Below are 25,094 nucleotides of genomic sequence, written 5' to 3' on the forward strand. Positions count from 1 at the left end.
AAGGGAAGAGACTGGATCTCCATCCGCTTGTGACTTTGGTGGTCCCCTGATGCACCGTGATGCTGAACGAATGTTTGAATGAAGCATTTGTCTGTTCAGCAGATGGACCAAACCCCAGCTGGGGCCAGGCCCGTGTGCTTGATGCTGGACGATTACAGAGGAACCAGGTATCCAGTCGGCTTCCGAGGACATGAGGGTAGCTGTCTAGAAACTATGAAATCGTGTGCAGGATCACAGCTCTGATGCCCAGAGTGAAAGCAGTAAGTGCCCAGACAAGATGACGGATAAAGCCCAAGATAGCTCAGAGAAATGTGGAATTCTGTCTTCCAAAGCACCATATGACGAGGGTCCTCTCAGATGGGTAGGTTTTAACAGAGCAGAAACTGGGGGCTCCCTTGGGTCTTTTAAGTCCATGGGGTGGAAAGAGAGATGGAAGCTTGAGATTGCAAGGTGGTCAAGGGATGTTTAGAGCCAAGTGGGAGAAGCGGTCGCTGTGCTTGGTGAGCTCAGGGCAGACAAAGGCGAGTGTGATACGGACACGGAGGGTGGCTTAGTGTATAGATGGTCTAGAAAAACAAGCCAGGTGTCGGTGTCTTCTACAGACTGTAGGAGCCCCTGAAGGGATTGAGATTGTTTATTTGACTCAAGGAAATGGTGGGATTGGTCCAGCCCGCCCCAAAGAAAAATTCCACAGCTGGGCATCCAGGAGGCTGGAGGCAGGAGGCCAGGGAGTAAGAAGCTCAGGCCACGCAGAGGCAGTGGAAGGCACTTGGCCATTGCTTCCTCTCCCTGACCCTCGCCCACGACCCTGCAATTCTCCAGACTCAGATTTTCTTATTTTGTCACTGGCCAGTGAAAACACTGGGGCTTCCCCCATAGCTCAGTGGTAAAGAATCCTCCTGCCAATGCAGGAGGCACAGGAGGATCCCCTGGAGGAGGAAATGGCAACCCACTCCAGTATTCCTGCCTGGAAAATCCCATGGACAGAGGAGCCTGGTGGGCTGCAGTCCCTGGGGTCGCAAAGGGCACAACTGAGCACTAGGTGAAACGCTGGGTCCTCAGGCTGGGTCCTTCCAGCTGTCACACTTGACACCATAAAAGCAGCAGTTGGAAAGTGGTGCCCACAACAGCGAGGTCCCTCCCGTGCACCCCTAGAGCCCATGGGAGTTGAACTTGATCACCAGCTTTGGGTGAACAGAGTTAGGCCTTGAACATGGACACATTGCCAGCCCAGTGTGCACAGAGCCTGTTCTAGAAGCAGGTGCAGCTCTCAGCAGCTGTTCACCCAGGAGATGTGGTCCCCTGCTCGGGAGGTGCCCAGGGGCCAGGACGGATGATTCTGCCCACGAACCTCAATACTCTGCACAGACAGCCGGCTGCGGGGTGCTCCGATACCTCCCTCCCAACGCTCATCTCCTAAGTTAAGGTCCTCATTGAACCAAAGCAAAATACGTCGCAGACAGACACTGGAACAAGCAGCTGGGCTCCCCGTGGTCCTGATTCTCTGATGGGACCTCCAATGGGGCCGTGGGCTTCACCCCCAGAGGAGGCGGCCCTTCTCCAGGCCACACCAGAGGGCAGCGGCGTGGTCCTTCATCTCTGCTCCAAGTGCATGCAGGACGCAGAAAGGTTCTGAAGGTGGGAGGAAGCGCCCTGCCCCGCGGCGGGAAGGTTCAAATTTCCCTGTGCAGGACGGAGCTCTCCTACCAGGAGCCCGTGCATTCCCAGCCAAGAGAGCAGAAGCCGGGAAGGGACACCAGTCACGTGCTGCCTTTTCACTTGGGCTGGTTGCCCAGACTGGCCAAGGTCAGGTTCAGGAGGTCAGGAGGCGGAGGGAGATAGGGTGCTGTTTAGGCTGGGGGATGCATCTCCCTCTCTGGCTACTGGCTTTGGAGGGAAGAGGGTGTTGAAGAGGCTGTTGTAGACGTTTCCAGGCGTGCAGACGGGCTCACACTCGCCTGCTGGGTCACTCCCAGCTCGCTTCCCTCAGGGCTCCACCTCGATACAGGGGAGGTACCTGTAAAGCTAGGTTCCTCCCTGCAGCCTTGGCCGGCGTGTGGGCCTCTCTGCAGCCAGCCCCGGGCATTGGGTTTCTTCTGGCTGCTTGCTGGAAGCGGATCTCCTGGGGGAGGGAGGGAGCGTAGCCCTGGTTGACTTAAGTCCTCGGGATCACGCTCTTTCTTGGGCAGAGAGTTAGGGGGTGGGGAGGTGGTGTCAGACGGGATGAAGTGTGTGTCCACAGAGCCTGCTGACCGAGGCGCCCTGGAGCCGGCCGAAACTCGTGCTTTCTGTTTCAGCCGGAGGAAATCTGATGAAATCCACATGATACTCCCACTCCAGAAATTAAAATCCGACGTGGAGAGTGAGTCATCTTAAAAACAAGGCATGACCGGAATCCACCCAGGGGAGGCCGAGGGCCGTCTTGGCGCCCGGGACCTCCCGCACCAGGGGTCCAGGCCCAGCGCCTGCCTCCTGTGCCTTCCTGGGCCGGGTCACCCAGCGGGCCTGGTGCTTGGCTGGTGCACACACTGGGGTCCCGACTGTAGCGCGTCTGCACGACACAGATGCTTCTGTCCTTTTTCCTGGTTGGTTTTTGTTGCGTTTCTGTATAATTTTATTTCATTGATTTATTTTTTTGGCTGTGCTGGGTCTTTGTCGCTGCGCGGGCTTTCCTCTGGTTGCGGTGCCCGGGTTTCTCACTGTGGCTTTTCTTGTTGCAGAGCATACGCTCTAGGCCTTGGGGACTTCAGTAGACGAGGCACGTGGGCTCAGCCGTTGCAGTTCCCGGGCTCTAGGGCCCAGGCTCCGTCGTTCTGGGCTTAGTTGCTCCACCGCTTAGGGGATCTTCCTTGATCAGGAATCGAACCTGTGTTTCCTGCATTGGCAGGCAAAGTCTACCGTGGCACCACCAGGGAAGCCCACTTTGTTTCGCTTTTTAATTGTTTGTCGGGCAGACTGTTGGCACATAGGCCCCCACAGTAGTATTCTGGGATTCCAGGATCCTGGGAGTGACGAGTCCCCTGGGGTAGCTGAGCAGCTATGTGTGGGTTCCTGACTGTGCCACCAGCATCTGTAAATAATTGTGTCCTTGTACAAAGGTGTTGGCCGTCCAGAGGCCAGCCCCCTAGTTACCAGGGAGGGAGCTGGCAGCGGGCTCCTTTCTCTCTGAATGAATTGGCCTGTATATAAAGAAAAGAAAACCTCATTAATTGTGAGTCAGACATTAGTAAGCTTTAATGCTCCCTCCTGACTCTCAGACCTGACTTCTACCTTGTGGGGGTGATCCCTGAGTCAGGAAGATACCATGGAGAAGGAAATGGCAACCCACTCCAGTATCCTTGCCTGGAGAATCCCATGAACAAAGGAGCCTGGTGGGCTACAGTCCATGGGGTCCCAAAGAGTCGGACACAGAGCGACTATCACTTTCACATACGTGTGGGGGCCACTTAACCCTTGTTGGGGATTGGGACTTTCAAAGGATACTATCCCAGGTTGTGTGCTTAGTTGCTCAGTCCTGTCCGCCTCTTTGCGACACCGTGGATCATAGCCAGCCAGTGGGATTCTCCAGGCAAGAATACTGGAGTGGGTTGCCATTTCCTCCTCCAGGGGACCTTCCTGACCCAGCGATCAAACCTGCTTCTCCTGCATTGGCAGGCAGGTTCTTTACCTGCCAAAGAGCTCCAACGCTGCATTCTTTATTTAAATAGAATTCATTCACTCATTTATATTTGAGAGCTTGCTCTGTACTGGCTTATCACAACCCAGGGGGCCTCAGAGAGCTTTACATTGTCTTGGAGAAATCAGGCTGGAAACGGAAGAGCATGGGCTTTATCTGGTGTTGATAAGGAAAATAGAGAGTGGGGTGTCGCAGACCCCTGACTGCAGTGAGGGGTCCAGCCTGGCGAATACTCGGCAGGGGCCCCCCAGGATGCAGGGACAGCATGTACATAGGCCCTGGGGTGGGAGGGAGAGAACAAGAAAAGGACCAGAAAGCCAGCGGGGCCCACGAGGTCACTGCGAGCATGAAGGAAGGCCTGAGAAGCTTTGGAGGGTTTTGAGCAGAGCCCCGACTGACTGTTTTGAAGGAAGTCCTGACTGCTGATGGAGGGGTGGATTACGGGAGCGCAGAGCTGGACGTGTTAGACCTGATGGAACACACGGTATTGAGTTGAAGGGGGATGGTGGCCGGAGCTGCCGGGGGTGGGGTGGGGTGTGGGCAGGGGGAGGGACGGCCCTGGGGAGTGACAGGGGCTTTGGGGCTGGTTGAGTGAGCCCTTCTCCTGTTGACTAAAGGTAGTGGCTTTGGGGAGGAGGTTTGGCGCACACCCGGCATTGGGTTTGGACTGGGAGGGTACAGGATGCCCGCTAGTCCTGAGGGGAGCCGCCGGTGGCCTCGTCTGGAGTTTGGGGCCACTTGTCAACCGAGCGGGAACCCCGCCATGTCCAGCTGTGCTGCGAGACCACCTGGGCGTTTAGCGCTCCTTAGAGGTTTTCTCTTTCAAAGAGACACAAACACACATATATTCAAACCTTCATTCCTGATACATCCCTCCTGGAGAGGCGAATGATGGAGGCTTCCTAATAATACTTCCCTAATTTTATAAAATGTTTCATTTGGGACATTTTCAAACACATGCCCAAATAAGATAATAGTAAAAGGAATACGTAAGGAAAGTAATAATGATAAAAAATAATAAAGTAGAGAAAGCAAATGTATAGTAATATATAGTAATAGTGTGAAAAGTGAAAGTCGCTCAGTCATGTCCAACTCTTTGTGACTCCATGGACTATACAGTCCATGGAATTCTCCAGGCCAGAATACTGAAGTGGGTAGCCATTCCCTTCTCCAGGGGATCTTCCCAATCCAGGGATCAAACCCAGGTCTCCCACACTGCAGGCGGATTCTTCACCAGCTGAGCCACCAGGGAAGCCCAAGAATACTGGAGTGGGTAGCCTATCGCTTCTCCAGGGGATCTTCCCGACCCAGGGATTAAACCCAGGTCTCCCACATTGCAGGTGGATTCTTCACCAGCTGAGCCACCAGGGATGCCCTGGGAATAGTATAACAGATGGTAAAATACCGTGTTGATGAGCCTTGGTGAACTCACTGCCAAGCAGATCAGAGCATCAGGCCATCTACCCCCCACCTTATTATTATTATTATTTGAATAAGGCAAGGACTAATTCAGGGGGCGTGGCTCTTGACCTTGGGCCACTTGAATCGGAGGCTCCTCCAGGAGAGAGGAGCAGAACTCCTCTGCTGGTTGCAGGGCTGAGGCCAGCCCGTGAGTCAGCTCGCAGGGCCGTGGAGAGGAGGGTGGAGCCCTAGGAGGGTGGGGAGAGAGAAGACAGTTTCCAGAAGGCACGGGGGAGGGTACCGAGCGGGCTCCAGGGGCAGAAGGTGCAAAGGACATGCAGGGTGGGCGGAGGAGTGGCCCCCGGTTCACGTGGGGTGGAGGTGAGTAAACCCGGATGCCCAGGTGAGCCCAGGTGAGCTGCACGATGGGGGTGCTCTGAGTACCAGGGCGGGGAGTCCACCTTCGAAGGTTTAAATGCAGCAAACCACACCCAGCGGGGTGCGGGTTGGGGGGCGGTTTGAGCTGGAGGGATCTTTGAGAAAATTAAGGGCATGGGCTTCCCTGGTGGCTCAGATGGTCAAGAATCCCCTTATAATTCAGGAGAGCTGGGTCCAATTCCTGGATCAGGAAGATCCTCTGGAGAAAGGGCATGGCAACCCACTCTCAGTATTCTTGCCTGGAGAATCCCACTGACAGAGGAGCCTGGCGGGCTACAGTCCATGGGGTCGCAAAGAGTCGGACACGACCGAGCCCATTTCCATTTCATTTCATTTTCATGGATTGGACCAGGGTGGTAATCGGGTCTGACAGCCAGGAGCAATAAGGTGAGCTGTAGTGTTAGGCAGGCGGGAAGCAGGGAGCGTTTTTGCAGCCGAACCTCCTGGAGCCCTCCTGGCTGGGTGGGGTGGGGGAGTCCCTCCAGGCATCTCTGGAGGAGGAGTTTCAGAGCCTCACCGTGAACCCTCACCCTGACAGTGTCAGGTCGGGAGGTGCCGGGAGGACACACCCAACAGGCGTGGCCCAGCCCAGCTCTTTCTCTGCTGTGAAGTAACATCCCCGAGGTGAAGGCTGGTGTCTGGGGTGGATGTCAGGACTGCCCTGGGGAAAGTAGCCTTTCCGGACTTTCCCCGGGGCATTGAGCACCACAGACCAAAGGGCCCCGGTCCCAAGGAAGGGCGTGAATGAGCGCATTCATCCTCCTGTGAACGAGGCTCCTGGTCGTTGGGGAATCAAGCCTCAGTCCTCAGCTCTGGCTGGTACGTGGCGACGATGTGAGGACCACACAGTTGGTGGCTTCCAGGTTCCTTGCACGGCAGCCGCAGTGAGGGGTGTCTGTACTTTACAAGGACCACAGGTCTGTTACTGTAACTGCCGGCACGCTTTCTGCCTGCACTGGCTCGGGGTCATGGCTGTATCTGCCATCGATAACACAACAGAAACAGGGATCAGCCTCCCCAGCTCCCAGGAGTGTTCTGTGGTTTGTTCTCCTGCCCACCCTGAGGCCCTGGTTCCCCATCAACTGCCTTCTTGGCAGCAACAGGGGCGGCGGGAATCCGATCACTCTTAAATCTCTGCTTTTCTTGGCTGCTCCCACGAGGCCGTGTGTCCTCTTTGGGCCTCAGCTGACTTTTTGGCCACCAGTCTCCCAGCCCTGCATAAAAGCCCATCCAGACTTCCTCCAGCTCCTCTGTCGAGGACATGGCGTCTGCGCAGGGTTCTGAGGGGGTGGGGCTTGTCTGATATCCCCTCTCCGTTGCCAAGTCCACTTGCGTCTGTCGCTGGCTTCTCCTAAACTGTGTCAGCAGTCTTCAAAGACAAAACAGCATTGGTGCTTCCAGCCGTGTCATCAGCAGCCAAAGTCATCTTTCTGGATCAGAAAGCTTCGGTGGCTTTCCCGTGGCGTCCAGGGCCGAGACTGGCCCCTGCCCTGCCTCTCCTGCGGTACTCAGGCACCGTGTCCCCCAGACTCATGGGCCCTGCTCTGCCTGGCACTGATTCCTCGCACTTTATAACCCTGGGCCCCTTCCCCTGCTCTGGGCAGCCAGCCCGCCTCTGGGGACCCTCACCAGTCCCGCAGGCCCTGGGGTCCTCGGGAGCAGTAAGGCCTCATGACTGAGCCCATCCTCACTTTTATTTATTCCCTCCGCTAGATGCTTCCCCAGATGTGAGCGGAGGCTCAGTGATGCTCCAAAAGGGAGGTGAGGGAAGGCAGGGGGTGGGGGCAGCTCCTCTTTCATCCTGATCTCTCAAAGCTTGGTCAGGGTGAACTGCCCTGGGGAGCCCCAGGGATCCTGTTTCCAGGAGTACACCGCTGCTGGGGTTCCTGGGTCCTGACCAGGAGCCTGTGGGTGGGAGGGGCGTTGGACTGGGGGGCGTGGGGCAGGAAGTGCGTCCGACTATGAGCGTGACCCCGAGTGCCGTCCCTGGTGCTGGTGAGTCCTGGGAGCAGCCTGGCCCTGGGGGGAGGGCTGGCAGGTTCCACAGCTGATGGCATCTCCTGGCTTTAACCAACCCCCACCTCCTTTCCCTGTTGCTGCTTCCCCAAGAGGCCGGGAATCCCAGGTAGGAATTGTCCTTAGTTTGAAAAAAGCCCACCTGTCAAACACAGGTTATGGACGCAGAACCGTCACAGAGTTCTCCCCGCACCGATCCGCCCGCCCAGAAATCCCATTTCATCCTCCGCGTTGATTCCCTCCAGGAAATGAGGCTTCGACTTTTGGATCCGAAATGTTTTCACGTCCCCTCATCTCAGGGCCCTAGGTTGCCTGGTCACCGGCCATCCGATCCGGCTCCGACGGCCTCTGCACAGTCCTGTGGCCTCCGTGGCTGATGGGGAAGTGGGGCTGTGTCCCCCACCTCTGGGTTGGGGGCGGGCAGGGGGGCAGGAGACCAATCCCGGGACTGGCTTCAGGCTCTCCTGCTTCCAGTCCAGGTCCCTGCCACCGTCCTCTCTCGTGGAGGCCCAGCTCAGTTCTCTGCAGAGAGGAACCCAGGCGTGGGCCAGGGGGGTCCGAGCACGTGGTCAGTTGTAACATCACAGGGAAGGAATGGAAGTCATGTGGGAGCCACTTGATCAGGGAAACCGTCCAGGTGCTTCACCCTGTCATCCTTCAAATATCTGGCGTGCCTGTGAGTGCTGGTGTGTGTGTGTGAGATGGGGCAACTCCGGAGGCTGCAGGACACCAGGATGGGAGACGGGTGGGAGGGACCACAGTCTGGGCTCAGGTTGGGCCTGCTTTTAGGGAAAGTGTCCCCCAGGGGAGCCGGCCGCTCCTGACCTGCCGCTTGTGCACACGCACGCCCCGCCCCTGGCCCCGGATCTTGGGTTAAGGGCCCCATTCCTGGCTGTCTTCTCGCTGTGTCCTCACCTCACCCGGCAGGCAGCAGAGAGAGAAAGGCAAGCTCTCTGGGGTCTCCTTCTGTAAGGGCACTGATTCCATCCGATTCATCTAACCTCCCCCCATCCCCTCCTCCCCTTCTCATCTCTAGATATCCCTCCAGAGTGTCAGAGCTGACAAAGGAGATGCATTCAGCCCACAGCCAGCCTTCTCCCCAGGGTGCAGGAATGTGGCATCCTTTGAGACGGCCCGGACTCTGCCCTCGAGCCACTGCCCATGGGTCACTCAGAGCCAGGACTGGGGCTGCTGATGGGGGCTATGGAGGCCGAGGCAGGGGGTCCAGGAGTCACGGGGTCCGGTCCCTCATTCTCAGCACCTTCCCCATGTTATCTCTCTCTCCTTCAGACAAATCAGGACGGCGCTGTCCCTGTCCCACGTTACCAACATGAAAGCGAACCTCGTGTGAGGTGCTCAACACGGGCTGCTCCCCAGCAGACAGCACACATGCAATCTGGGGCTGCCTGCTGCACACAGAGCCTGGGGCCGGGCTCCGTCCTGCCCACTGCAGCATCGCTGCGCAGGGTGGTGCTGGGGCTCCAGGTCCCGCTCATGAGTAAGGGCGACCCTCCTGCGTCAAGACGATGCAACTCCCGCTGTCTGTGCACGGAGCAATCCAGGAACAGGGGCCCTGCGGCCAGGGTTCGTGAACCCGGCTCTACTGGGTGAAATTCACTTGCCCTTGGTTGCCCGCTGAGCTGAGTGCGGTGGTCACCCGTGGCCAGCCGGAGCAGCATCGGCCCAGGTCTGCTCTGGGAGAGCGTGTGACCTTCCCTGCTCTGACGTTGACTCCTGGATGGTCCTTTCCTGTCCGTTGGTCCAGTTGCCTTGTTCATCTCCAACCACCACCCCCTCCCCTGCCACACACACACACACATACACACACCTGGGTGCCCCTTTCCAGGAAAACCGAGGCTTCCGACGGGAAGCTGTGTTCTTTCCCACAAAATCTTCCTCTCCCGGTGTGCTATCAGCACGGGGACTCAGTGAATGCAGCGCGTTCCGTCTGCAGAAGTCACACGAGAACACCTTGCCTGCACAGGTGCCCACGTGTGTGTTGTGTTGTGTTTATTTGGGGGTCCAGGGAGGATCTAGGGAAATGTGTGGGCAGGGAGCGGGCCCTTCACAACCACTGCTGTGATGCGGAGCACGGCCCGCCCCGGGCTGGAGTCAAGGGGACCAGCCACTTTCTGCACACACTGAGCTCTAGGCCCCCTTCCCCGAGCCCTGGAACCAGCAGTGTGGACAGATGCAGTTTTGTCCTCCTCTTTGGCTATAATGAATGGGCCGGCCAGGTGCCCGAGCAGATTTCACAAACCTCATTGTGGCCCCCCAGCAAGAGGGGGTGCACAGGGCAGGCCAGGGAACACTGCTGGGACTGTGTGCGCGCAGAGACCCATGAGACAGGCATAAGGGGGGCACAGAAGCTGGAGCCTGAGCCCTGCTGTGTTCTCTTGGGCCAGGAAAAATGACACGGCCTCTGGAAGAGCGAGGATTCCCTCTTGCTGTTGATTTGCTCTTTAAATCCGTGTCTTTTCACTTGCTCCAGGGAAATTTCTCTTTCTCTTCCACTCCTCACAGGAAGAAGCACATTGCCAAGCTGACACCGTCGTGCAGCATGGTTGCCTGAGACAGCAGCCTCCTCGCTCACTGGAATAACTGGAGGGAGAAATATGAAACCTTAGCCCATCCGCCTGGGGAAAAGCGTTTCAGGATGGCGGCTCAGCGCATCCGGGCTGCCAACTCCAGCGGCCTCCCGCGGTGCAAGTCCGAGGGGACCCTGATTGACCTCAGCGAAGGGTTTTCAGAATCGAGCTTTAATGATGTTAAAGGTGAGCTCCCGGGAACGGCGCTGGCTCGGGGAGAAAATGCAACATACAAGCGCTCAAGACCCACAGACTCTCCTAATTACAGGCTGCCAGGTTTCACATTCAGATAACTGAAGCTGAGCTGCCTAAACTTCATCAGGTTATGAATTCAGCCCTGGAACGACAACCTCATGTTTGATTTGGTTTTGATGTGCAGGGAGGTTGTTTTGAATTTTCCCCTTAGTAATGAAACAGCTTCTTAATGAAGAATATTCTTTCTCTTTGCGTGAGTTTTGGTGACATTAAGACAAGAGCGTGGTGGAACAGAGAACCAGGGGGAAGGAGAGTGTGGTGAGCCAATGAGGTCCTGAGAGCCACTGGAGAATGGAAGGGTGGTCTGGGACAGGGGTCAGCATGCCTTCTCTGGAGGAGGCCACAGGGTAAATACTCGAATCCTTGCAGGCCATACGGCCTCTGTCACAGCTGTTCAGCTCTGCAGTTGTGCTGAGAAAGCAGTCATAGAAGAAAGTAAACAAGTAGGCATAGCTGTGTTCCAACAAAACTTGACGAAAACCGCCACCTGGATCACAAAACAGCTGACAAACCCAGGGGCTAGAGTTTGCCCACCCCTGGTTTAGAGGTGGACCTGGGGTTTAATCACTGAGTCTGGGTTTTCCTAGCAGCTCCATAAAACTGGACTGGTGGTGAAGTCTATTCTTAGACACTAAAGAGGATGCTGGTGGGTCATTTTTCTCCTAGAATTCATCCTGCCCTCACTAGCCATCATGGTGTGTCTCCTGTGAGGTTCCTGGCATCTTACATTTCGTCATCATCATCACCATCATCAGTTGACTTTGCCAGTGAATCCTGTTGAAATGATCCACTGTGCTGCCTACAGACAGCTCAACAGCAAAAGCTTTCTCATTACTTTTATATCGTTAGTCCCTGGCACAAAGTCGGTGCTAAATAAATATTTCTTGAGCTAAACTGCCTTCTCCCAGATAAAATCATGACACTTTACCCTGATGTAGTAAACATATGTGCACGTTTCTGCCTTTTCTCTTCCGTTAATCCTCAACTTCTTCCTCTTCCTGTCTGTCCTTTATTCTTGTGGCCCTGAGTATAGCTTTAAATGTTCTTCTAAAGAAAAGACTAGCCAAGAAATCATGCGTGTGAGCTCCAAGTCGCTTCATTTGTATCTGACTCTTTGTGACCCTATGGACTGTAGCCTGCCAGGCTGCTCTGTCCATGGGATTCTCCAAGCATGAATACTGGAGTGTGTTGCCTTGCCCTTCTCCAGGGGATGTTCCTGACCCAGGACTGAACCCTCGTCTGTTACATCTCCTGAACTGAAGCCCCAAGGAAGCAGGAGGCTTTATTAATAAGAGCAGCAGACCTATTGGGTGTTGCTATAAATAATTGAGCCATTTATTTTTCGTAGTCGGGTACTAGGCACTGTTTTCCTTATAACCCAGCTACTCACAGTTGAAGCGGGAAACTGGGAACTTATAAGTTGTGGGGTTTGGGCTGGGGATGTTGAAATGAAGAGAAGAGAGCAGAAGGTTGAAAGATGATGACGCTGATCCTAAAAGAATGCTGCAGCTGGGAAGGAAGGCAGGCCAGACAGCTGGGACTGTGAGGCAGGGCCGGTTAGCTTCGGGGCACGGAGTGGGGAGAGACCCCTGGACCACACTCCTGAGGGGGCAACCAGTGGCCCAGGCAGCATTTCAGCCCAGCAGCTCCCTGCACATCCTGATGATAAAGCCAGCTTCAAGGTGGGATCTTATTTCAGGCAAAATATCTGGCACAATGTCTTCCACACCTGATAAATGTTTTTTCCTGTATAAGAACTAAGGCAGAAGGGTAGGAAATGTATTATTCAGTAAGTTGAACCTCCTGACACTCGGGGATATTTTTTTGTATTAAAAATCAAGGTACCTGTGAATCTGGGCAGCACTCTCCAGAATTCATTAAGATGGAACTCGATAGGGATTTTCCTGCATCTGACTTAATGGAAGTCCCAGCCTCTTGTCCCCAGGTGTCTGTGGCACTCAACTGATAAAGAGGCAGGTCTTAGAAGGGATCTCACTCCGCGGTCCACCTCCACAGGGTCCCGAATGGAAGGGGCGCGGCCTCCCATCGGATGCGCCTCATCCTTAAGTGAAGTCGGTAGCCACTCCTCTCCTAAGAAAGCTTGGAATATTAAGTAAAACCATTTTTATTCTTCATTTGCACTGATACATTTTCTCAGGCTACATCCTGCTTAATCGCTTTGGGTTTTAATTTAAAAAAATATTACTGTAAGAGAATTATTCTGGAGGAACGTAATAGGGATATAACTTTTGAGGAAGTCTAACAAGATTTTAATAGCCGGCCAACTTTCTTTAATTTTCATGTGACACTTTTAATTTTTATGTGACACTTTCATGAGATGTGTCAAGGAAACAAAAAATTGTTTGTGTTCCTGGAGCCTGTGACTGGAAAACAAAGTAGCGGGGAAGATCTTATGCTATCCTTGGACCTCAGCTGACCCCGCTCCCTTCTTCCCAACCCGCCTTGAAGCTGTTATCTTTGGCTTGGCTGTTTTTATTCACTCCCTCCTTTCTGTGTTAAGTGATTTCTCTCCGGTGTGATTTTACAGAAGGGCAAAGCCACGGGAATACTAACTTTGACTTCGGCCAACACCTTGTTTCAATAACATGGATGTTGCTTCTCTGCTGTAAGCAACTACTGTGAGCAAGACATACCCTAACAGAGCATAAACCCTCCCCCCAAAACCAAAATAAATATGTAGGGACATTTTGTATTGGTTGATGATAAATGCTATGGAGAAAAATTAAATTAGGAGGGGGCTCAAGATGTTTATTGCTTTATTTAATTTTTAAACTTTTTATTTTGTATTGGGGATAGCTGATTAACAATGTGATAGTTTCAAGTGAACAGCAAAGGGACTCAGCCATACATATACGTGTATCCATTCTGCCCTGAACTCCCCTCCCATCCAGGCTGTCACATAACATGGAGCGGAGTTCTCAGTACTATACAGTTGGTCCTTGTTGGTTATCCATTTTAAACATAGCAGCATGTACATGTCCATCCCAAACTCCCTAACTGTCCCTTCCCTGCAGTAACTATAAGTTCATTGGTTTTGTGAGTCCTTTGCTTGGACTAAGCATCATTATTTTGTCACTTCATAGGCATCATCTCATTTTATCCTTACCAGAGCCCACTGAGGATAGATGGTTTATCCATCATGAACAATCCCAAGCTCCAGAGATCCCACAGCTGCTAAAGTGAAAGGGAAAGAAGTTGCTCAGTCGTAATCCAATTCTTTGTGACCTCCTGGACTAGACAGTCCATGGAATTCTCCAGGCCAGAATACTGGAGTGTGTAGCTGTTCCCCTCTCCAGGGGATCTTCCCAACCCAGGGAGCGAACCCAGGTCTCCCGCATTGCAGGTGGATTCTTTTACCAGCTGAGCCACAGGGAAGCCCTAAGGGTGCAGATTAAGAGCCCAGGTCTGATGATCCCAGAGCCAGATTTTCTCTGACACCCCAGACTTGGTGGTAGGTGACAGCCTCCCCAAGGCCCAGGTACACACCCTGCCAAGCATATCTCTGTAATTTAGTTAGTGTAAATAAATAGAAACTTCCTACCTTATTTCCTGAGACTTTGCTGAAGAAATACAATATAATTCATTATCATTTCCTTTATACAATTTAATTTATTTTTATTTTCTTTAGGAAAGGGAAATGGGCAGGTGAATTTTTTTGGCAGGACTGCCGATTTGATAGACTAGTATATCTGTTGACTTAGTCATACATTAGACAAGATGAAAGTGTAATTCCACTAAAAATGTCCTGTCTTTGCTTGTTCATTTAAGACAACTAAGAAAATCTGCTTTCATTTATCTGTAACAGGAAGGCAGCAAACTCTGTAAAACAAGGCACAGCTGGGGTGAGGAAGGGGGCCAATATATGGGGTTATTTCCATCAGAAAGAAATGTGTTCATCCTCTTAACCCTAATCCTCTACTTAGGTATATATACTTTGTCGCCTATGGGAGGTTTTTAATTATCCGTTATTTTTCAAAATACATCCTACTTGTTTAGATGACTTTCTTTTTCTGCTGTTTCAATTGCTGTCTACATTGGTAACACATAGTTGGACACCAAGAGCCATAAATTAGCTTGAGTCAGTTGTTTAAAGTGTTGGCATTTTTTCAGATTGCTTAAAGAGTTGTTCAAAAGAACGTGAATTATGACCGAACCTCAACCTTTAATTTTCAGGGGATGAGAGAGAAATGATTTCATGGTGTTCTTCTGAACGATTGTTTAAAAGAGGCTGAAAGAGACCCGACTCAAAAATCTTATTTCATATAAACAGTTTGATGAAAAATGGGTTCAACTTGGGAACCAGGAAACGGGTCTGATTATCAAGGGTACGTTCCCCTCAGTTTATGTATTTTATTTGGAAGGGAGAGAGTGGAATTGGTTTTTAGACACAAAGAGATTTCTGCTGGAGGGCTTTCCTGGTCTTTGGTTACACGCATTGGGTCATTTAACACTGTTTTTCTAAATCACTTTCAACTTCTCTTTTGACCTAGCAGCAGTCCCAGTAAGTTAGTTAAATCAAGAAAAGTCCAGTTAAAAGGAGATGTTTAAAACCCCAGTTGTCATTCAGTCAATTAGTCATGTCTGACTCTTTGTGACCCCATGGACTGTATAGCACTGCAGGCTTCCCTGTCCTTCACCATCTCCCGGAGCTTGCTCAGACTCATGTCCATTGAGCCTATGATGCCGTCCAACCATCTCATCCTCTGCCACCTCCTTCTCCTCCTGCCTTCAGTCTTTCCCAGCATCATGGTCTTTTCCAATGAGTCATCTTTTTGCATCAGGGGGCCAAAGTATTTTTGTAACTTCAGCTTCAGCATCAGTCCTTCCAAAGAATATTCAGGGTTGATCTCCTTTAGGACTGACTGGTTTGATCTCCTTGCAGTCCCAGGGACACTCAAGAGTCTTCTCCAGCACCACAGTTTGAAAGTATCAATACTTCGGCACTCAGCCTGCTTTATGGTAAAACCCAGGACATCGGATAATTCTATCATGCTGATTTGTATTTCTGTGGATGGTGGAGAGGCTTTCTACCTGACTTAGACTGTGATTGGGATGTGATGGAATTTGGGGAGAATTCATCCAGGTGAATCAGACCCCAGATTTCACTGGTTGGTTTCTGTCGATTATGCCTGGCTTGTTGTCTCCATGTCGGGGGTGATGGTTTCCCAGGCTTCTTTTCTTTGTGTCTTGGGACAACATTCTGCCTCTTCTTGGGAGCCCACCCTCACCTCCTGTTCTTTATTTTGCACAGTGCCTTCTCCCAGTGCCTTGCTCGTCGACAATCCCACACCCTTTGGAAACGCGAAGGAGGTGATTGCAATCAAGGACTACTGCCCAACCAACTTCACCACCCTCAAGTTCTCCAAGGGCGACCACCTGTATGTCCTGGACACGTCGGGCGGGGAGTGGTGGTACGCGCACAACACCACGGAGATGGGCTACATCCCCTCCTCCTACGTGCAGCCCTTAAACTACCGGAACTCCACCCTCAGCGACAGCGGGATGATTGACAATCTTCCAGACAGCCCGGATGAAGTCGCCAAGGAGCTCGATTTGCTCGGGGGGTGGACGGATGCCAAGAAGGAATCCAGCAAAGCCTACAGTAATAATCCTTTCTGGAGCGGAGTCCAGACGAACCCATTTCTCAACGGGAACATCCCGGCGATGCCCAGCGTGGACGAGCTGACGCCCAGAAGCGCCGTGGACTTGCTCCTCTTCGACACGGGCACATCCTCCTTCACCGAGTCCAGCTCGGCGACCACCAACAGCACCGGCAACATCTTCGATGAGCTGCCGGCCGCCGGCCGCCTCCCCGCGGAGCCGCCCGTCAAGCGGGACAACCCTTTCTTCCGAAGCAAGCGTTCCTACAGCCTCTCGGAGCTGTCCGTGCTCCAGGCCAAGTCCGATGCGCCCGCGTCCTCAGGGTTTTTCACGGGCTTGAAATCGCCAGCCCCCGAGCAGTTCCAGAGCCGCGAGGACTTCCGGGCCGCCTGGCTGAGCCACCGGAAGCTGGCCCGGTCTTGCCACGACCTGGACCTGCTGGGCCAGAGCCCTGGGTGGGGCCAGACCCAGGCGGTAGAGACGAACATCGTGTGCAAGCTGGACAGCTCAGGGGGCGCCGTCCAGCTGCCTGACGCCAACATCAGCATCCACGTGCCCGAGGGCCACGTGGCTCCCGGGGAGATGCAGCAGGTCTCCATGAAGGCTCTGCTGGACCCCCCGCTGGAGCTCAACAGCGACCGGTGCAGCTCCATCAGCCCAGTGCTGGAGGTGAAGCTGAGCACCCTGGAGGTGAAGACCCACCTCATCCTGGAGATGAAGGTGTCAGCCGAGGTGAAGAGCGACATTTTCAGCAAAAGCACGGTGGGCCTCCAGTGCCTGAGGAGCGACTCCAAAGAGGGGCCCTACGTCCCCATCCCTCTCGCCTACAGCTACGGGGACACAGTCCAGGTCCAGCTGGACAACCTGGAGCCCTGTATGTACCTGGCCATCGTCGCCCACGGCCCGAACATCCTCTACCCTTCCACGGTCTGGGACTTCATCAATAAAAAAGTCACCGTGGGTCTCTACGGCCCCAAACACATCCACCCGTCCTTCAAGACAGTGGTGACCATTTTTGGGCATGACTGCGCCCCAAAGACCCTCCTGGTCAGCGAGGTCACCCGCCAGGCCCCTACCCCGGCCCCAGTGGCCCTGCAACTCTGGGGCAAGCACCAGTTCATTCTGTCCAGGCCCCAGGATCTCCAAGTCTGTGTGTTTTCCAACATGACCAACTACGAGGTCAAAGCCAGCGACCAGGCCAAGGCCGTGAGAGGGTTCCAGGTGAAGCTGGGCAAGGTTAGCCGCCTCATCTTCCCCATCACATGCCAGAACCCCAGCGAGCTCTCCGACTTCACGCTGCGGGTTCAGGTGAAAGACGACCAGGAGGCCATCCTCACCCAGTTCTGTGTGCAGACCCCCCAGCCGCCCCCTAAAAGTGCCATCAAGCCATCCGGGCAGAGACGCTTCCTCAAGAAGAATGAGGTGGGGAAGATTATCCTGTCGCCGCTGGCCGCCACCACCAAGTACCCGACGTTTCAGGACCGTCCCGTGTCCAGCCTCAAGTTCGGCAAGTTACTCAAGACGGTGGTGCGGCAGAGCAAGAACCACTACCTGCTGGAGTACAAGAAGGGCGACGCCATCGCCCTGCTCAGCGAGGAGAAGATCCGGCTCAAGGGGCAGCTTTGGACGAAGGAGTGGTACATCGGCTACCACCAGGGCAGGGTGGGCCTGGTGCACGCCAAGAACGTGCTGGTGGTGGGCAAGGCGCGGCCCAGCCTGCTGGCAGGGCCCGAGCTGAGCACGTCCGTGCTGCTGGAGCAGATCCTGCGGCCCTGCAAATTCCTCACCTACATCTACGCCTCTGTCCGCACGCTGCTCATGGAGAATGTCAGCAGCTGGCGCTCCTTCGCTGACGCCCTGGGCTACGGGGACCTGCCGCTCACCTTCTTCTGCCGGGCCGAGCTGGACAGCGAGCCCGAGCGGGTAGCGTCCGTCCTGGAGAAGCTGAAGGAAGACTGCAACAACACGGACAACAAAGACCGGAAGTCCTTCCAGAAGGAGCTCATGATGGTGAGTGGCCGGTGGGGCACGGCTTCGTGGAGGCTGGGGGCCCAGTCTGGCCTTAAAGCCCTGGCACACACGGGCACAGGAGTGGTTTCCTCAGTCGGTGGGCCCAGGGTCTGGGGCCCCTCTCTGCTCCTGGACACTCACATACACCTGGGGACAGGCATTTACGTGGGCCTCGGGGAGGGGAGCCCCAAACAGCTCAGCGCCACCGGGGCGTGAGGGTCGTTCAGGTCTCCTCCCACTGAATTTGTGAGGTCAGAATGCATCTCCCCCTGCCGGATGTGGGGGTTGGGGCACCAGGGGGCCCTGTGTCCACCCGCTCCTGTTTAGATCTCCTGGGAGGAAATCCATCCTTTCCTCAGATCTCCAGGGGGACCTGTGACATGAAAGTTTGGTGAACCACTGCCCCAAAGTCTAACTTGATCACAATGTGAATTTTTCTGTCTGGTTCTTACTTGAAGGTTCTACCCTCCTCAGTATCATTTCCTCTTCCTCCGTTTTGCTTCTGTTTGATTTGGGGTGACGTTGTGGTTGTTATTGTTGTTGTTCAGTTGTCGTCACGTCCAACTCTTTGCCACCCCCATGAACTGCAGCACCCCAGGCTTCCTCGTCCTTCTCTATCTCCCGGAGCTTACTCAAACTCATGTCCATCGAGTGGGCAGTGCCATCCAACCATCTCATCCCCTGTCATCCCTTTCTCCTCTTGCCCTTAATCTTTCCTAGCATCAGGGTCTTTTCCAATGAGTCGGCTCATCAGGTGGCCAAAGTATTCTTGGGGCTTCAGCATCAGTCCTTCCAGTGAACATTCAGGGTAATTTCCTTCAGAAAACTCGAGTGAGGACAGCCTCTGTTTTTGCCAAGCACAACTGGGAACTGGAATCCTAAGTAAAGAAGGGGGTGGTTAGAGCACCCCCTGCTGGTTAGAGCTTATAAACCAACTGGAAAGCGCCTGCCTTACCCATTCACAGCTCCTCACAGGCCTGGGCTCTGCGCTGGTCACTCTGACTGCCGGTGCAGTTACCTGGGAGAAGCTTGATGCCTTCTGGGCATCCCTGGTTGAATTCATGCCAGCAGACATTCTGTTAATTCTTTCTGTAACAGAAGCCGACTCAGTTCCCTTCCCTGTCCCCCGATACGAACACGCCACTAGTTTTTGTTCCCGTGGGAAGCCGGTGACTCGGTCATAACCTGTTTTTTTCCTCGTTCTGCCCATTCCACACAGCCCTTTTCACCTCCTAAGCCCTGTAAGGTATGACTCCCAGCGCCCCTGCATTTCTGTCACCTCAACTCCCCTCCTTCCCCCAGCACCTGCCATTCTGAGTGAGCGCCTGTTGGAATGGGATGGGCCCGGCGTGTTTGTGTGGGTGTGAGGGTGTGTGCGTGGATGGAGGTGTTGCATTCACGTCCCGTGCTGCCCCCTGGGGCTGGGGGGTGCAAAAGGGATACGGTCCACGGGGGCATGGCCCCTGTTGCAGGGAGCATGACCGGCAGCCTCACAGGAAGCAAGGCATCAAGAAAGACCCCGTGACAGTGGCCCCACAATAATACAAAGTGCCAGACACACGGAACGGGATAAGAGCCTGACTTTGCCCACAGGAGGGAGACCGGACCTGGAGGTGACAACCAGGAGGTCACCGAGGGCATCCATCACTGATGGTAGCTTCAGTCGGGGGGATGGGCAACAGAGGAACCTGCCCAGGCACTGGATGGGGCTCCCACACAGCAAGGAGCCAGGGCCCCCCTTCAGGGCTCATCCCGCCAGCCCACCCGTGAGATCAATTCTCACAGTTTGTGTCCAGCCTGAGTTGCGCGGTGCCCTCGTGGATGGACCTCATGCAGGGGGGCAGGAGGGAGCCACCAGCAGGGATTCTCCTGGATGGTGAAATGATATGCATTCATGGACCATGAAGGGTATTTAATTGGTCCTTCCTCACAGCTAGAAATCATTCCTTGAATGGGACAGGATGAATGAACCTGGGCAGACTGAGGAGGTGGCGCTCAGCTTCCATTTCCAACTTGTTTCTTTTCATCTTTTTGTTCAACTTGAGGAGCTTTTTCTGAGAGCGGGTTTTTCGGGACGCTTCCTTGGGTTAGTCAGGAGGGGAGCGGGGTTCCATGTGCAACTCGGACCTCCCCCCATCCCCTGCCAGCCCCGCACCCACCAGGACTCCCAGGCAAGGAGGAAATGAAACCCGACCTTGGCAGGAGCGTGGCCCTGGGACAAGGTTGGATTTGCGGTGCAACAGTGGAACTGGTTTAGCAGTGTTTCCCCTCTCCCACCCCTCCCCGGCTCCTCTCCTATCGCCTCATCTTGTGGGCTGGCAGGTTTGAATGGTTGGCCAAACTTCTAGAAACCACAGGCTGATTTATCCCAGCGTGTCTGGGGAGTCGCTGGAAACCAGGTGTTTTATTTCCAGGGACTTAACAAATCACTGGGCAGTCAGGCTTCCTGTGGCCTCAGTGGCTGATTTAACCCGCCCCCGTCTCTGCAGCCCTGTCACAGGCAGACCACCTCTTCCCTACCCCTCTCGTTTTGAAGGTAGCTTTCTGTTCCGTTATAACTCCTTGGTTTGGAAGCAGTGATTGAATGAATTAAAAGTGGTGAAGGTTTTCGGACAGTACATTTGCAGGCAGAGGAGAAGAAAAAGGAACCGAGGACTGAGTTGTCCAGCCTTCCACTGCCCTGAGAACAAGGTCCAGCCCCTTCCTCCGGCCCACAGGCCCTGTAAGACCCGGCCCCGCCTGGCCCGCCGCTGGGGGTCGTACCTGCCGCTGCACACCGGCTACACCGGTGGCCGTCTCTCCGTGTCTTGGGTGCACCTGGCTGCCCCTGCCCCGGGCCTCTGCACATGCCGTTCCCTCTGCCTGGAATTCTCTCCGCTCCAGCTTCACATGGTTGCGTTTTATGTCCTGCAGATCCGGCTCAGATGTCCTTGTCAGACCTTGCCTGCCGCCCTCGATGAAGGGACCTGGCGCCTCTGGGTCACTGCACCAGGCTCCCTGTGTTACTCTCTGTGTAGTTTTGTCCTCATGGCGCTCTCTCAAATCCGAAATGCTCTTGTTTACTCGTGTTCACAGTCCTTATCATGAGGCTAGTTGGATATGAACTCCACGAGGGAAAGGATGCTGGCACACAGGAAACACCCAGACACCTGATGCATGAGTGAACACGTGAGTGAACGAGTGATGCAGGCTGAGAATCTGACCTGGACGCAGTCTCCTGAGGTCGGGTGTGTTTCTGTTCTCTGGTTCCGTTCCCTCTTTCACCGTTTTAGTGCATCTGTTCAGTATCAGAGCTGGTCCAGCAGCACCTTATGTAGCTGTGACCTCCAGCTGTTGCTCTGCGGCCCTGTCACCCGCACGGTGTAACCACCGTGGAAAGCACCCCTCTGTCCCCGGTCTGCCCAGCTCTCCAGTAGAGGCCCTACCTGTCTGTGACAAAAGATGGCCGTCTAACACGGGTGACGCTACCACCACCCCGACTATCATGGACGTGGGGGGAGGTGAGACGCTGACCCTGAGGAGAGTAGCCAGGATGGACGGAGCTCGCGGAGCACCGCCAGGCATGAGAGAGGTTTGAACGAACCCCCCTGAGGATCACTGGCTGGTGGGACTTGTGGTTGGGAAGATGCTGGAAGAAGCACCACATATTTGAAGAGCTTCTGAAGTCAAGTTCTGTTGTCAGAAACAAGCCAGGGGGAGCTGGTGGCGGGCATATGGCTGCGGCTTCTAACAGAGCTCGGAAGAGCCGCCCCATCCAGCCAGGGTGGGTGTTTGTACTGCATGTGCACGAAACATGTCTCGGGTGTCTACTGTGCCCTTATTTGGGGGTGGGGTGTTGCGCCTTTCCTTGAGGGAGACGCAGAGTGAACACCCACAGGCGTGAAGGACCGATCAGTGATGGGCCCCGAAGAAAAGATCCCCTTGACGTGAGTGGGCCAGGGAAAGGCAAATGTGGGGGGAGGGCTGACACGAGGGATGGGCCGCGGCCCACCCAGCAGAGAGGGGCTGACACAGGGGATGGGCTGCAGCCCACCCAGCAGAGAGGGGCTGACATGGGAGGTGGGCTGCGGCCCACCCAGCAGAGAGGGGCTGACATGGGAGGTGGGCTGCGGCCCACCCAGCAGAGAGGGGCTGACATGGGAGGTGGGCTGCGGCCCACCCAGCAGAGAGGGGCTGTTGGGTTGAAGGCACAACATGGGCAAGGGCCAAGGGTGCAGGGGACAGGGGGTGGGGTAGCGCCAGAGGCTGGGCTGAGGCGAGATGACCGCGTGCTGACGGTGGGGGTGGCCCAGGCTAGATGACACTCGTGCTTTATTCCTTGAGAGTTGGGCCGGGGGATGGGGTAAGTGTTTTAGGGGACGGGAAGGGGACCCAGGTGTGTCCTTCTCCTTGGGGACCCACCCAGCTGTGTTGTTGTACCTTGTCACCTCCCAGCCTCCGAGCCACTTGGCTGACAGGCAGTGCCCCCCACCCCCCCCCCACCCTTGGCCTGGCCCACCTTGGCAAGAGGGCAGGCGGCCTGCGAGGAGGCCCTGGGCTTTCTCTCCGTCCTGCCATGCTGGGTGGGGGTCGGATGGCTCCGGGTCTATGCTGTGGCCCAGAGGGGTGGTCCCCAGGCCACGTGCACAGCCATGCTGACCTTCAGACCCCCCCGGGGTCCTGGGTCTGGCCCGCTGCTGTGGCTCATCCCAGTTTTGTTTTTTTTTCCAAAATGAAGATAGTCCTCATTAGAATTTCTGTTTGTGAAGATGGCAGATACTCTTTTTGCATTGTTATTTGCCAGTCCTGAGAAACAGCAGCAGAAGGCCCCCACTCCGGGCCCGTCTTCCAAAGCAGCCTGTGTTAGCGGTCTGCAGTGTAGACACCATGGGTCTTCCTCCGTTCCCTGGGTTTGCCCTGCACTGTCTGTGGTCAGCTTCTCTCCCCGGAGCATGTGAGCAGGCGGCTCTGGGTCTGTGCGGAGCTGCCGCCCCCAGCTGGGCAGATGCTCTGGTCCTCCGTCTCCAGGAAAGCCGTGGCGCCTGGTCTCACCGTTACCAACGCTGCTCCGAGGCAGGTCCTGTTCCCGCGACTCTGCAGGCTCGTCCCCTCCGTTTCGTGACAGCATTCTGCCGGCTGCAGGCACCCTCCAGAGGAGGAGGAGCCAGCTTTGGCCATGGCAGCGGGGTCACATTGAGGCGAGCAAGGCCCGAGAGTGACAGGGGATGATTTAAAAGCCCACCGGTGTCCATCTCTGTCTCTGCAGTGACCGGACTGAGTGGCCCCTGCTGGTGGGTGTGCACCCTTCTCGCCTCTTTGAGCCTTGGGTTCCCACGTCTGGGATTTAGTTTTGTTTTATGAGAGTGAGAGGGCTTCCACAGGTGGCTCAGGGGTAAAGAACCCGCCTGCCAATGCGGGAGATGTGAACTCGATCCCTGGGTCGGGAAGATGCCCTGGAGAAGGAAATGGCAACCCATTGCAGTATTCTTGCCTGGGAAATCCCATGGGCAGAGGAGCCTGGCAGGCTATAGTCCAGGGGCTCGCGGAAGAGTTGGACGCGTCTGAGCGACTGAACACGCAACACGTGTGAGGCTGAGAAATGGCAGAGTGTGTTCTGTTTTTAAGGCATTGATGCTGCTTTTGACACACTTTGTGGGTCTGGGGAAGAGTTTTCTGAGTGTGGTTGAAAATCCAGGTGGGAAACATTGCTGTGTATTTGTTCCAGGACTTGGGGACTACAGTGAGTGGAGGGGAGGGCTTGGCTCCTACTCGAGGACGATGAGGATTTGGGTGATGGCCATCTCGTGTGTGTGTGTGTGTGTGTGTGTGTGTGCGCGCGCGCACATGTGTGTGGAGGGTGGCAGACAGACCCCTCAGAAACCTAGCTCTGTAAGAACTGGAAATGTTTTCATTTAGCAACACTCTTTCGACGTAAGGCTATTCTTGACTCTGGGGGTTACACCCTGAGGGAGCAGCAAGGAGTCTGCCCTCCGGGCTGGGAGGGAAGGACGGAGAGTTGGCTGGAACTGCAGGAGGAACCGGGCTGTGGACAGGGCGACCTCTCCTGAAGGGGCCTAAGCCAGCAATCAGAACTGGTCCTGGGGCCGCCAGGAGCGAAGCCGTCGGGGTGGGTGACCAGGAGTCACGGGTGGTGGCGGTGGAAGTCCAGGGGCGGGAGGGAAGGATGCTGTGGGCTCTCAGGGGGAGTTTCTCTGAAGTCTAGGCAGGTGGTGGTTTTAAGAGTAAGGTCGTAGGTGAAATCAACACTGAGAACCTGGAGAAGCAAATGGAAATAAGGGGAGTGTTGAGATCAGGGAGAGTTGGGGCTGGAGAGGTTGGGATGAAGGAATTCTCTGAAATGGGAGCAAAACTACCTTCTCCCCCGGAAGAGGATGCCGCTACCTACCAGCTGTACACTTAGGGAGGTTTCTGGGCTCTTTCCTGCCAGGTGGTCCCGAAGCCCCGAGGGCGCTGATACAGGGAGGAGCAGGGTTGCCATGGTGACTGCCCTTCTGGTGTTTGAACCTCCGCAGTGGAAGCTTGGAATGAGCATAGGGCAGAATGATGCTTGTCGTATTCTCATAAGAATGTCTTTTCAAACGGGGATTGGCACCCTGGCCGGAGGGCCAGCTGCTTTTGTAAGGGAAGTTTTGCTGGAACACAGCCGAGCCTACCTGTTCAAGTGCTGTCTGTGCTCTCTCGCCCCACCGCAGTCACGTAGCCAAGGCAGAGACCCCCTCCCTGCCTGCAGAGCCAGAAACAGATCCTGTCTCGCCCTACAGAGCAGGCTTGGCCACCCTGACCTAAGGCACGGTCACTGCAGCTACTGAGAGTCGAGCTGGGGCCAGTTTTGTGCTTTGCTTCCTTGGGTGTGTTCTGTTCCCTGTGATTACCTGTGTTAACTTGTGTGTGCAGAAACTAAAGAGGTGCCACAGGGAAAAGATTCCAGAACCAGACCCCTGCAGCTGAGAAAAAGTTATTTCTGAGATTTGGTGGGCACCCAAAATGCATCCTTCAGAAAAAAAAAAATGTATGAACTACCCCTTGGCGACGGTGTGGGCAGCACCTGGTCCCAGCTGTAGCCGCTCAGGGGCCAGAGAGAGGGTCTG

General features: G+C 54.9%; 1 protein-coding gene across 2 annotated transcripts in view; it reads left to right on the forward strand.

The window, feature by feature from the left end:
• Positions 1 to 25,094, forward strand: part of SH3BP4 (SH3 domain binding protein 4) — a 99,412-nt gene that overhangs the window by 68,038 nt on the left and 6,280 nt on the right. For both annotated transcript variants that reach the window (XM_052636983.1, XM_052636984.1), the window contains 2 exons: positions 10,055 to 10,305; positions 15,647 to 18,006. In XM_052636983.1, coding sequence (XP_052492943.1) covers positions 10,188 to 10,305; positions 15,647 to 18,006 — 2,478 coding nt within the window. In that variant the 5' untranslated portion in view covers positions 10,055 to 10,187. The remainder of the gene's footprint in view (positions 1 to 10,054; positions 10,306 to 15,646; positions 18,007 to 25,094) is intronic.

Source organism: Budorcas taxicolor, chromosome 3 (assembly GCF_023091745.1).
Source record: "Budorcas taxicolor isolate Tak-1 chromosome 3, Takin1.1, whole genome shotgun sequence".
Lineage (NCBI taxonomy): Eukaryota > Metazoa > Chordata > Mammalia > Artiodactyla > Bovidae > Budorcas > Budorcas taxicolor.